This window comes from Sorex fumeus, unplaced genomic scaffold (genome assembly GCF_029834395.1).
Source record: "Sorex fumeus unplaced genomic scaffold, SorFum_2.1 ptg000013l, whole genome shotgun sequence".
Classification (NCBI taxonomy): Eukaryota; Metazoa; Chordata; class Mammalia; order Eulipotyphla; family Soricidae; genus Sorex; species Sorex fumeus.
Genome location: NW_026606070.1, coordinates 21,426,197 through 21,439,960, shown reverse-complemented (window position 1 = coordinate 21,439,960; position 13,764 = coordinate 21,426,197). Strand labels below are relative to the sequence as shown.

The 13,764-nt window shown below is 33.9% G+C and overlaps 1 protein-coding gene across 1 annotated transcript in view; it reads right to left on the bottom strand.

The window, feature by feature from the left end:
• The window catches only part of TECRL (trans-2,3-enoyl-CoA reductase like), a 75,386-nt gene that overhangs the window by 45,717 nt on the left and 15,905 nt on the right, over window positions 1-13,764 (bottom strand). The window contains exons 2-4 of the mRNA XM_056111321.1: window positions 12,136-12,187; window positions 6,098-6,142; window positions 3,866-3,969 (exon numbers count right to left, since the gene is read on the bottom strand). Of these exons, the coding sequence (XP_055967296.1) occupies window positions 3,866-3,969; window positions 6,098-6,142; window positions 12,136-12,187 (201 nt within the window). The remainder of the gene's footprint in view (window positions 1-3,865; window positions 3,970-6,097; window positions 6,143-12,135; window positions 12,188-13,764) is intronic.

The window sequence follows — 13,764 nt, the reverse complement described above, 5'->3', positions numbered from 1 at the left end:
ATATATATATATATATATATATATATATATAATGTCATATATAAGAAATTTTTAATGTAAGATATTTAAAATATATATGTTATATTTTAAAAATTTTTCATTTTTCACTCCTTCTGTATAAGTCTATTCATGTCTTAGAAGTCTAGGTGATACCCTATTAAGCAGCAAAGGGTTTCATTATTTTTTTTTTGTTTTTGTAATCTATCCAATCATTTTGTGCCTTGTGACTGCTGAGAGCAGTCCTATTTGTATAATTATTGCTACAAGGATTATCTACTGGCATTTTTCTTTTGTTGAATTTGTCTGTACATTGAATACTTTTTAAATTTTTGTTGAATATCCTTAATTTTACTTAGATTGAAGAACACCTTTGAACATACCTTATAAGGGGCATTCATTGTTGGTAAACTCCCCGAGCTTTTATTTACTTGGGAGGTCTATTTCTCCCTGATGTAAAATATAGGGTATAATAGTGTGGCAGTTTTTTCTGAGTATTTTGATTATGCCATTGCTCTCTATTCAAGTCTGATGTTGTCTTGATGTGGATTACTAATATATTTTACCCATTTCTCTTTGTTTTCTCCAAGTTTTTAATATTACTTCTTAGTCATGAACTTATACACATTTCAGTAGTATGATTTTTGGCATAAATTTTTCTATATTTATATAAAATGTGTTTTGATAGCTTCACTGACATGCATTTAGTTCTCTTTTCAGAATTGAAAAATTATCAGCTACTTTTTATTTTAATAAACACTGTTTCTTTCACTCTATTCCCTTTCTAGGGAAATCACCAGCTTATAATGCCTTTCCTACATAGTTTGAATCTTTCTGAAAAATTTTATTTTATATCATAATTATCTTTCTTCTTTCAATGAAATTTTTTATAGATTTTCACTTTTAACCTTATTAAGTAGCTAATTTTATTTTGTTTATTTTCAGAGCAGGCAACAGATTTTTTTATTGAAAATTTCAAAGCCCAAGTTTGTTTACTATATTTGATTTCTAACTTATGTTTATATATTTTATTACGAAGTGCATTAAATAGCTTTTTTGGACAGTTTTTTCTATTTCTCTTTGCATTTTTCATTGCAACTATTTAATTTTCTATTAAGACATAATCTATATACTTAAATTTGGTTTCAGGAGTTATTTCTTTTCTTGTGAAATGCTATCATCTTGATGAATTCGATATGCCAAACACAGTAACATTTGTCACAATGGAGAGTGTCACAATGTTACTGGACCTGCTGGAGCAAATTGATGAACAATGGGAGGACAGTGACAGCGGCTATTGAGATCTCAAATTGTCTGCTGTAGTTCTCTGCTATGTTATTAAGTTCATTTACCACTTTTGCAGTATTTCCTAACTTTTATAATAAAATTAAAAATATATAAATATATAAGATAAATAAATGTAAATCTGGAACTGATTTAAGCACTTGCTTTTTATTATCTTCTAGCTGGTCATCATTTTATGTATTTGTTTACTTATTTTCATATTTATTGATTTATCTTGACTTAGGTTGCTTAATATATCCCTGAGGAACTTGAAAAGCTATTTCCCTGATGTTGGAATGGAGAGTGGCACAAGGGAATTTGTGAGGAGTCAATCTGCTTCAAATGCATGGCCTTGTTTATCCCTTCATTTTTAGGGTACTAAATCTTCCTTTGGTTCACTTTATAGAATCCGCTCTGATTCTAAGGGACTGTGTGTGGGGCGTAGAGGTAGTAGAGGTTGACACATTATCTCCATTATTCTCCTTGCTAGGGCTTCTGATGTGCAACTCCTCAGCTCCTCCATTTCTTACTTTATCTCAGTCCAAGGGACACATTTCCATATCATTCTTCTTTTCCATTAGCCAGGAGGCCCTTTGGCGGGACTGACAGCCCTGATAATTTCATCACACTAAATTGTCACTTCTCAGATATCTTTTGTCACATCAGTGTGGAGATCTAGTGAACATCCTTACTAATGCTCTTTATATCTTTGTAAAGCCCTTTGTACTGATCTCTGTACAAAACCTACTATAGGTACTTCATGTATTCTTATGTCATCTTCATTCCTTATTTTTTTTAAATTTTTTAATTTTTATTAGTGAAACACCATGAGGTACAGTTGTAGACTTACAAATTTTTGTGCTTGGTTTCAATTATACAATGATCAAATACCCATCCCTCCACCAGTGCCCATTTCCCACCACCACGGGTCCCTCCCACTCCCCATCCCCCCATCCCACCTGCCTCTGTGGCAGGGCATTCCCTTTTGTTCTCTCTCTCCTTTTGGGTGTTGTGGTTTGCAAAAGAGGCATTGAGTGGCAATCATGTTTGGTCTATAGTCTACTTTCAGCATGCTTCTCCCATCCTGGGAAGATCCTCCCAACACCCTTTTTTTGGTGTTCCCTTCTCTATCTGAGCTCCCTAGCATGTGTGCCTGGCCTCCAAGCCATGGAGCAAACCTCCTGGTACTAAGGCCAACGTTGCTACCACTTTGAAAAGGTATCCTACATAAACCACTGAGTAAAGGAAATCAGAAGAAGAAAGAAACACAAGGTGATCTTACTACTCTGAGGTATATAGAATACTAGATGAGGAAATGCACTGTAGTAAAGGGGAATACTTAGATCAACCTTGACTCCAATATTTAGAGAGGAGAAGGAAAGAAATCAAGGGGAGAAGAAGAAAATGGGAAGGAACAGATGAACAGACATCGGGGCTTCAATTAAACTGGTATAACTATATTTCCAAAACACAGCCTCAACAAAGCTAAAAATATGATATCTAAACTGCAACCGCTGAAACTTTGCAGTCTGCCTCAATTGGACAGGCGGGGATGGGATGGGGGTTGGGTTTGAAAGGGAACACTGGTGGAGAGAAATTGACACTGGTGGTGAAATTGGTGTTGAAATATTATACACCTAAAAATCAACTACCAATAACATTGTGAGTTATAGTTCTTTAATAAAAAATAAAGATTAAAAAAGAAACATCCTCCATAATAGCTAAAAGAAACCATTTGCTCGAGGCCCTCCCGTTGATCGTCGATTTGCTCGAGCGGGCCCAGTAACGTCTCCATTGGAGACTTTGTTGTTACTGTGTCTGGCATATCGAATACTCTCGGTAGCTTGCCGGGCTCTCCGAGAGGGGCGGAGGAATCGAACTCGGGTCGGCCATGTTGGCCGCATGTAAGGCGAACGCCCTACCCGCTGTGCTATCGCTCCAGCCCACTCAAAGGACACAGTTAACAGCATTTTGCTCTTCCCAGTTCCCCTCAAATATTTTTAATTGATATACTAGATCCCCTTTTTCCAATAATAAAAGGTTTTATTATCGGTAGTGCATTTGCCTTGCATGCAGCCAACATGGCCGACCTGAGTTCGATTCCTCTGCCCCTCTCGGAGAGCCCGGCAAGCTACCGAGAGTATCTCGCCCGCACAGCAGAGCCTGGCAAGGTCCCCGTGACGTATTCAATATGCCAAGCACAGTAACAACAAAGCCTCCAATGGAGACGTTACTGGACCCGCTCGAGTAAATCGATGAACAGCGGGAGGACAGTGACAGATTATTTCTAATCACTTAGAAGGAAAAGATTTAAAAATGCTATTTACTTGACAAAGCATATGGGCACCTGATATGGAGCCATCAATCATAGAATAGACTGACATTTAAAGAAATCTATTTTTCTAATTGCCAGCATTTCTGTCTCTCTTGTTCTTGAATGCGATTTTAACCCTGATTATACTAAGAGTGAAGAAATTTCAATGTTATCCAGGACAAGTTTTTTCATCATGATGTTTATGGTAAGAATTATGTTATAATATTATTCCAATACAGACCTTTATATTTCATTTTCTGTGATACTTACTGTAGTCCATTTGACCTGTGGACCTAGGTCTGTAAAATACAGTGTGACAATGGAAGAGGCTGCAACACTTTGGATGGTTATGTAGTCCTTCAAAAAAGCCCCACCTTCAACAATAGAAAACAATAAAAAGTTTCATTTCAATACAATTTCAAAGCACTACAATGACTACAATGACTAGATAAGTGTCACATATATATACTAAAGATATATGTAAGGATATCTTTTTAAGCATTCTTTTAAATAGAGAAAAATTTTTCATAATCTAAATATATCATAAGTACGATAATGGTTGTGTGGCTCAATGGTAGAAAGCATAGCTAAAACCTTAGTTTGATTCTCAGTACTGTAAAAATTAAGTATACTGAGAGAAAAATTAATGAGCTAGAACTGCTTTTGGATTTATTCAAAAATATAATGCTATTAATACTGCTGTCATTGTTCATATACATACATAATTTTTATGCGAATCTGTGACATATGCCCAGTTATAAGAAGGCATCATCCATTATGTTTTTGAAACAGTAAAATGTTAAGTTCTACCTATAATTTGAGTATATTCAAATTCAAGACATCAAATTATAATTATTGGCATTTTGAAGTAAGATAAAACTATTTGATTGCTATATACATTAATAGAGTATAATAACTTGATAAATTCAATACAGAAAAGATAATATAATCAGATTTAATATTTATTTTAAAAAAACAAAGCAAAAAACATGCAAGTTTTGTTTTACCAGTTGTAATTTACAAAATGACCAATAAGTGGTTGGAAGAATCAGACTTAAAATTCAAATTTATTTCAAATAATCTTTTGTTCACACCAAATTTTCTTTGCACTTTTTTCTGTGCATCTTACTTGTCTCAGTAAATTAATTGATTCTTGTTTTCTGAATTACAATATCACATTCCTATCCATAGCACTTAAAGAAACTTCTCATACTAAGACCACATCTGGTGCACTCAAGCAGGTAAATAAATGTGAGGGCAAAGTAAAAGTTATGATTAACAAGATAGGTTGAACTAAATGGTTCCCCATTTCCTTTTACTGTTCTTCAAATTGAAATTGCATTTGATACTGATGCATATACGTCTTTATAAAAACTCAAATCTATTCAGTTTATTAGACTTAATATACTTAAATATTTATTAAAATGTAAATGTTTCACTTTGTTATTTAAAAACATCCATGTACCTAAAATCATCTATGTACTTAATGCACATATACCTTTGTAGACAAAATTTTTTAAAAAGGCAAGATTCTCCACTTTAAGCTCTGTGCAGATGGAAATATATCATGAACTTTTAAGTTCAGAGGAACTTGAATTTAACAAAATATTGTTATGAAGTTTTGACATTTGTCAAAATATTTAATATTATGTCATGAACTTTTAAGTTTGGAGAATTTAAACTCAGTATAATATTTTATGGAAGAATTTAGGAACTGAAATTTCTTAATATATGTTCCTACATATTCATAATAACATTTTTATTCTTCAAAATGGAACTCTTACCCAGAGCTCATATTCAAAGTGTCCAAATTTAAGTTCAACTTGACATAATTTCAGTAACAATGTTATTTAGCAGTAGTCATTTTTAAGTATAGAATGCTTCCTGACAAATAAAATTTGAAATTTTGAGAAATGAGGCTAAATGATAATACTCCCTAAATTTGTATCATTCCTTTTCTACCTTCTTTATTCTATTTTATAAAAAATTTATAGAAAGAAAGAAAGGAGAAAAATCCTAAGTTAGCATAAAAACAAAAGGAGGCCATATAAAAGGTAACATAGAAATTAAAAGCTTTGGATATAAAGATATTAGTCCAGATCCTACCTTCAATACACACTAGCAGAGAATTTGTGAAAAATGATCCTTTTCAGACTAAAATAATCCCTCTTTAAAAATAGAGCACCATCTTGTATCAAGGGGATAATATATTTAGAAGAGTTATCACAGTGCCGACTCTTTAGTGGGTGGCAAAAATATCCAGTATTGGGCTGGAGTGAATGATAGCATAGTGGGTAGGGCATTTGCCTTGTACGCGACCAACCCAGGTTCAATTCCCAGCATCCCATATGGTCCCCTGAGCACCGACAGGAGTAGTTCCTGAGTGAAGAACCAAAAGTAACCCCTGTGCATTGCTGGATGTGACCCCCCAAAAAAAGGCAATATTGATTAAAGAAAACAGATTCCAAATTATATAAAAAGATTACGAAAATTAGTTCTTACCATATTCTAGTTGCAGGCCAACTCGGGAAGGATACCACTTTGGACCTATTAAATGCAAATTATTAAGATTTATCAGCACAGAGTTAAACATACTTTAAAATCTGCTAATTTCCACTTAAAGATATGTTTGATATTTGGAAGTGAAAAAAAAAAACTTGTATTAAAATTTTAGACTAAGTCTCCAATTAGTATTCTTGGCAGGGTACTTCTAAGCAATGCTAGGTAGTAAGGGGGAAGAGAATATGAAAAGTTACCATGGTGGCCATTTTCTTCTTCTTTTTTTTTTTAAATCTGGAGACTTTTTGTGGACATGTGTGTAAGTATATGACCCATAATAATCAAACATCTTTGTTACTTATTTATCTATTTGTTTGTTTTAACCATCCTGGTTTTACTCAGGGCTTGTTCTGGCCTGTGTTCAAAGATCACAGGGGACCATATATGCTCTGATCCAATGGATCAAACCAGTACCTAGTGCACAAAAAACAAGCGCTTTATTCCAGTTAATCCTCCAGTGCTTTTATAAATTTTGAACCCGATTTACATATCGTCATATTCTAACCATCTAAGCTTCAGAAATTTTTTCCACAATTAGAAGTGTTCATATTACTAACAACTTTTAAGCAAAAATTTCTTCATCTTGTTAAAATATACTTATGTTATACAATATTCCTTTCTAAACTATTGGTTGTGATCATTAGCAAGTTTAACATGGAGCCAGTGTTTTAATTTTCAGCATTATATATAGGAAAAGGACAGGCTAGACAGTAGTAAATTAAAATATCTTGGAATGGACCCACGCCGTAGTATAGTGGGTAGGGTGTTTACTATGCACATAGCCAATCCAAGTTCTATACTCAGAACACTGTATGATCCCATAAGCACACCAGGAGTGATACCTGAGTGTAGATATAATATTAAGTCCTGAGCATCATTGGATGTGCATCCCAGACCACCACCAACATCAACAAAACATCATGGCATTAAATGCAATAAAATAAATGCAACAATTCCTAGAAAAACACATTAATCTTTATTTCCTGTACATGTACCTTTATAATTTAAATTATTTAAATATACTTTGAATGTTAATGTGCAAGTTAAATGTGCATATATATGAATAATGTGCATATATATATATTCTATGGGCTGGAGAGATAGCACAGGAGGTAGGGTGTTTGCCTTGCATGTGGCCGACCCTGCCGACCCCAGTTTGATTCCTCCCTCCCTCTAGGAGAGCGGGCAAGCTACCGAGAGTATCTTGCCTGTACGGCAAACCCTGGTAAGCTACCCATGACATATTCGATGTGCCAAACACAGTAACAACAAGTCTCACAATGGAGACGTTACTAGGCCTGCTCAAGGAAATTGATGAACAATGGAAGGATAGTGGTACAGTGCTACATATATTCCATATTTCTATGACTATTGGCATTATGTATTTATATATTTATTCATCAACATTATATTTAACATTATAAATATACAAATTTATTAATATATAAGACTAATATCTAGCAAATATATATTAGTATTTTAAAGTTGGTTATTATAGAACAACTAATGTGAAAATACCAATAATCATTGAATTAGCTTATAGGATAAAGTAGCCACAAATTGTCTTCAAAGGGATTTAAAAAAAAATATTTGAATCATTAAGAAAGCGATATGAAATGTCACTGTCACCGTCACTGTCCTCTTGTTGTTCATTGATTTGCGTGAGCAAGCCCAGTAACGTCTCTATTTTTTGAGACTTGTTACTGTGTTTGGCATATTCAATACATCGTGAGTAGCTTGCCAGGCTTTTGCCGTGTGGACAAGATACTCTCGGTAGTTTGGCGGGCTCGGCAATGAAATCTCTCATTCTCTCTCTCTCTTTCTCTGTCTCTCTCTCTCTGTCTCAATTGAATCACTGCGAGATACAGTTAGAAATCTTTCATGATTGAGTCTTAGTCATACAATGATCAAACATCCACCATCCCTCAACCAGTGTACAATTCTCACCACCAATGTCCCCAGTATCCCACTTGCCTTTGACACCCCACCCTACCCCCTGCCTTTATGGGAGGCACTTCCCTTCTTTCTACTTTGGGGCATTATGGTTTGCAATATGGATACTGAGAAGCCATATGATGGTTTATCTCTGAGCTGTCCATTGAATTCCACTGGTCTGAGAGTGGATCTTTATCCAAATGATTTACACAGTGGTTAACTGTTGCCAGTGACTTGGTAAAATGGGTAGCTAGGAAGGTAGACTCAGAAAAGAGTGCTTCGACCTCAATGTTCGACCCAGTCTCCAGTGCATAAGAGGAAATGCATGGCCTAGATCTGGTCAGCCCTGACCCCAACACACTCATTGTTAGCTTTCCCTCACAGAAACAAAATTTCAGGAGAAAGTAAAATGGTCAAGTAAGAGAGTTTTTATTAAACTTATTTAAAAGATGTGAGGGGAGAAAAAGGGAGAAGTGTGCATTCAGGAGAACACAGACTTCTTCAAAGTAGAAATAGGTCCTCAAAGAAACATTCAAGCAAGATATTTGTTCAAGAGAGAACATGTGCTTAAGTGCAAGTTCTGAATTCCTATCAGAAGGAGCTTCTCTTCAATTCTTCTGTTGGTTTTTTTTTTAAGCTTTGCAAACTTAAAAGTTAATCTGGGTGTTGTCAAAGTAAAGCCTTGCATTGTTATGGTCTTTTCATAATCTCTTGGATTCTTCTATAGTTTGACCTTTTTTGAGGTCTCCACCCTTCTCTGTGTGGGCTTTGACTTTCTGTAGCTGAATGGTGCATCAGCTTTTCTTCTTCAAAGAACTCACTATGTGTATCTCAAAGAGATGTGATCTTGAACCATGGTTTAGAAATTAGAATCTCTTCTTAAATTGCTTAAATTGCTTAAATCTCTTCTTAAATTATTTCCCAAAAGTACTTTATCAGGGTTTCCTTACCTTTTGCCTACAGCACTGATAGCCCAGCTTTAGATTTAAAATTTTCTAGCACCAGTCCCTCAATCTGACTGAAGATATCTGAGCGATGTACTCAGAGCTATTCACTTTGTGTCACTTAAGAAATTAAGAGATATATTAGAGGTTGCTGATGATCTCTACCTCATTCACTGAATTTCAAAACAGAAAACACAAATGGGGTAATACCGTAAGATAACCATTATCAAGAATATTCTTAAACGTAATAGTTTATTACATAGCACAATGAATTATTGTTATAACATAGCATAATGAATATATTTAAATTAATTACTAAAATTTTGCAGCTCATTAAAAGTTGATTCATTTTATTAGATGACAGATTCTTTACTCTTTTAAAAATTTCCACTTGCCACTTAAGAGCAATTTGAGTGTTAGTTGTTATTTATAAGATTTGACAATTTCTAAGGTATATAAGTTGTCAAATTCTTTTGAAATATGCTTAAGAAAAAGTTGTAAATATCCTGACAAGTTTTGAGAATCAGGGAAGCAGTTGCAATTACAGAGTAATATTGATTAGTATTGATATAAAATGAAATCTTTAAAACATGTCAACCATTGCATAAAATATTAATCAACAATTTAATGTATATATGATCAATAATTTTATTTTAGTGTATATTCATGTACATGAATGTACATATTCTACTCATCAGAAATCTTAAAGATGAAATATGGATATTTATACTCATATTTTACTTATATAGCAAAGTACAAAGTAAACAAAGAATTAAGCTATTTGTTGTGATATAATTATTTTCTTACATAAAAAACTAACAAACCATAAATTGTAAATCATCGTCATCTTAAAATTCGCATGCAATATGAAAAAAAAATTGGTGATTCTGCTACCCACTAATAAATGAGTTTTACCTGACCTCAGTCATTAAATTCCTGAAAGGTGAATGATCACTTAATTTCAATTACCTTCACAAAATGTAACTTTGGCTGTTGCAAAAAATAACCTATAAAATCAGCTTATTTCTCCTTCTTAAATTATTGATAAGGCTCATAATTCTTCTTGGGAAGAATAATTCTTCAGGAAAGAATTTATTGTAGAAAAAATAACTATGAGTTAGCAGTAGAGGACTATTTAAAGAAATCTATTTTGCCACTTTCCTTTGGTTGTATTTATCATTTTTTTAGCTTCATTGTTAAGAGATCAGTGAATTCTACAGCCTTGTCCTTTCAGATTGTCTGAAAAACACTCATTATTTTATGCTGTAAGTGACAAATAAATCTTTCTATTCTGTTATCTTTGTTTTGAGTTACTCTCCTTGAACCTTTCAAAGTTTAGTATTGTTTATAGCCTCTCGGTCTTTTGGTAAAGATTTATATGCATTTTAACCATCACAAAAATGATATATCCCTCCTTGTGGCTGAATCAACAATTGGGTCTACTAATTCCTCCATTTCTTCTCCTGTTTTTTTCTCTTTACCCCAGAGCTTTCTCTGAATTTTAGAGACAACTATACCAATAGACTATAACATTGTTGAAAATTTTATTCAGATCATCAACTAATAGATAAAGTGCAAGTCATATCAAAATAATGATTCCTTTTCTTTCAGATTTGTTCTTTAGAGCAGAGTCAGTACACAAATTACATTTTGTCGGATTGTCATTAATTTCCTATTCTAGTTCACACACTGCTTAACTACTTTTAAAAAGATCAAATTCAATTTTAAGCCGTAGTTACATTCTTCCATTTATATTGACAAGTGTTTTTAAATTTCATTATTGGTCTTATGTCATATCATGTTAGATAGGTATTGCAGTTATTGTGACAATTTTGAACTGTGTTTCAACAGATGGACTACTATTAATTTTCTTATTAATTAAAAGCAAACTTCCTAGTGCACTTTCTAGTATTGAGACTAGTAATCACGCTTTTCAGGCAAAATAAATAGGTAATTTTTAGATTTCTGTTTGAAGAAGTTAATAAAAACCATGACTCAGTAAAATTAAGGTAAAGGTATTGTAGTGCCATTTTAATATCCTTGAATTAGATTACTTGATTGAATAGTGGATGCAAACTCATTTTGTCTAATACAATGTCCGACACTGTCAATTGATCTGATCTTTGATTTAAAATGTTTCTGTAATATTAAAATTATAATAGTACCTATCATGAAGTTGTGAATATTTTTTTAAAAAGTGTGTAGATAGAAATGTCTTATGAGATTTATGGTAATATATTATAAAAGATAATATATAAATAATAATAAATTATCTATTATTATTACTAATGCACGATAGCTAGGTAAAACATGCAAAGACCATTTCAATTTTTTGGAAAGAGGGTCTCCCAAGCTGTGCTCAGGAGGCCTGAAGAGTCTTTCCTTTGAAATTAACTTTGGAAGAAAAAGGCCACAAGTTCACTCCAAAGGACTGCCTCAAATAGTTGAAAGCAATTCTCGTGGCACTGCAACTTTGATCTGTAAAGTATGTGAACTTTGGCATGCCACCATCGACTGTGTCCTGAACACCAGAGCAACAACAATGCAACAAGAAAGAGAAAAGCAAAGAAAAATTTCTTACTACTTTGTTTAAATAGATATTCTAGGGCCAGAGACGTAGTACATCTGGTGAGGCGCTTGCTTGGCACACAGAGCTCAAATGTGATCTCTGCCAGGAGTGATCTCTGAACAGAAAGCCAAAAGTAAGCCCTGAGCACTACTGGGTGTGTCCCAGCATTTCTCCTCCCCCTCCCCTCACCTCACCCCCTTCCTCCAGCCAAAACGGGAAAAATCTTCAGGTCAATGCCTTTCATATAAAGTTTCTTCTTAGAACAAATGCTGCTATATATGATTAGTCAAATATGCCAGAGAATAAACAATTTCATAAAAAGCTAAAATTTTGCTGGAACTTGAAAGATCAATTATGTTAGATACTAGCATCTTCATGATCAAGTTATATTTCACACATTATTTCAGAGTTCCAAGTGACTATGTAATTTAGCATAAAATTATTGTCTTAATACCGAAATGTTTCCTAGAGGTAGTTTTCAAACAATTTGAGGAAAAAAACTGATAGAAATAAAAATTGTATATAAGACTTACATGCTTGGTGAAATTTTTGTTTAACATCATGAATAGTAAATGTTTGCATCACCTGAAAAGGCAAATAAAATATAAATATTATAAGCAAAAGTTCTCCTTTGCTATATATGTGCTTAGGATGAAAATGAGTTTCTATGTGTAAAGCATAAAATTATGACAAAATAGTTGATTTGTTTTGTTTTCAACATTTTTGGTAGTATCACTTTAATATCCCTGAAGCTTTTCAAATTATACTTTTTTTCTCAATTACTACATTCACGCATATCAATAGATGATAACATTTTTATGTATCAATGGCAAAATAATGTGAGTTATTCAAATTTTACATTCTATATAACATGACGTGGCATATCTGGCATAAACAGCATGTCATTTGGAGTGAAAGACTGAAGGAGAAAGAAAGCACAAATATTGACAACCTTTTCGGCTTCCATCTGGGGGAAGGGTTAAGACCGAGGGTTTTGTGAATTTAAATTTTTACTCTGAATTGCTCCACAGTGCTACAGAGCTACTCCGAATTGCATAGCAAATCTGAAGTCCTTAAAACACAGAATTTTATAACTGAAACCCAAGCACAAAAATTTATAAGTCTACAACTGTACCTTATGGTGTTTCACTAATAAAAATTTAAAAAAAAAAAAATGAAAACTATTTGAAATGCAAATCCAAAAAAAAAAAAGAATGAAAGAATTTAAAGTGAAGAACCAAAAAAAAAAAGTAGCCAAGTGATTAGTTACTTTAACCAATCAACAACTGTGAACCTATTACTTCATTGAGGGGAGTCCTGTCCTGTCCTGTCCTGTCCTGTCCTGTCCTGTCCTGTCCTGTCCTGTCCTCCCATTGCTCATCGATTTGCTCGAGCGGGCACCAGTAACGTCTTCATTGTGAGACTTGTTGTTACTGTGTTTAGCATATCGAATATATCACGGGTACCTTGTCAGGCTTTGCCAATGCAGGCGAGATACTCTCAGTTGCTAGTTGGGCTCTCTGAGAGGGATAGAGGAATCGATCCCAGGTTGCCCCAGTTGGCCGTGGTAGCCTGGCTATCTAGTCCTGTGCCTGGCAGCATTTACTAGAGATCTTGACTTTGGGATGGATGCCTGACAAAGTTTAAGTTATTCACTTGCATTAACAAAGTAACTGACCACACCCTGAGATGCTGTAGATGCCATGTGGGGCCAGGGTCAAATCCTAGTAGATGCATGAAAGGCAGTGTGTCTTAAAACCATTCTTTATTATCTCTTGGTCCACAGTAATAATCTTAGCCAGAGCTCTTCTAAATAGTCTCCTGCAATTTCTACCTCAACATGGGTGTTTCACCTTGCATCTTGGTGAGGGAAATTGCTTACTTCATTAAGACCTCATAAACCAAACTTTAGCTTCCAAATTTACATTCCAGCTTCAGAGTGAATTGCTCTCCTCTGGGAATTCAAAGAAAATTAGTGTGAAGAAAATTAGTTAGGGCTTTGAAAAGATTAGTTTGTAACATAGGGCATGTTGCGTTGGTTTTTTCAAACCACTGAAATGTTCTCTAGAATGGCAAAATGACTTTTGCATTTTTATCAGTTATGTTTTCTGAAATAGTACTTGAATTGTTTCCCATAGATTTTCCTTCATCACAACTTTTTT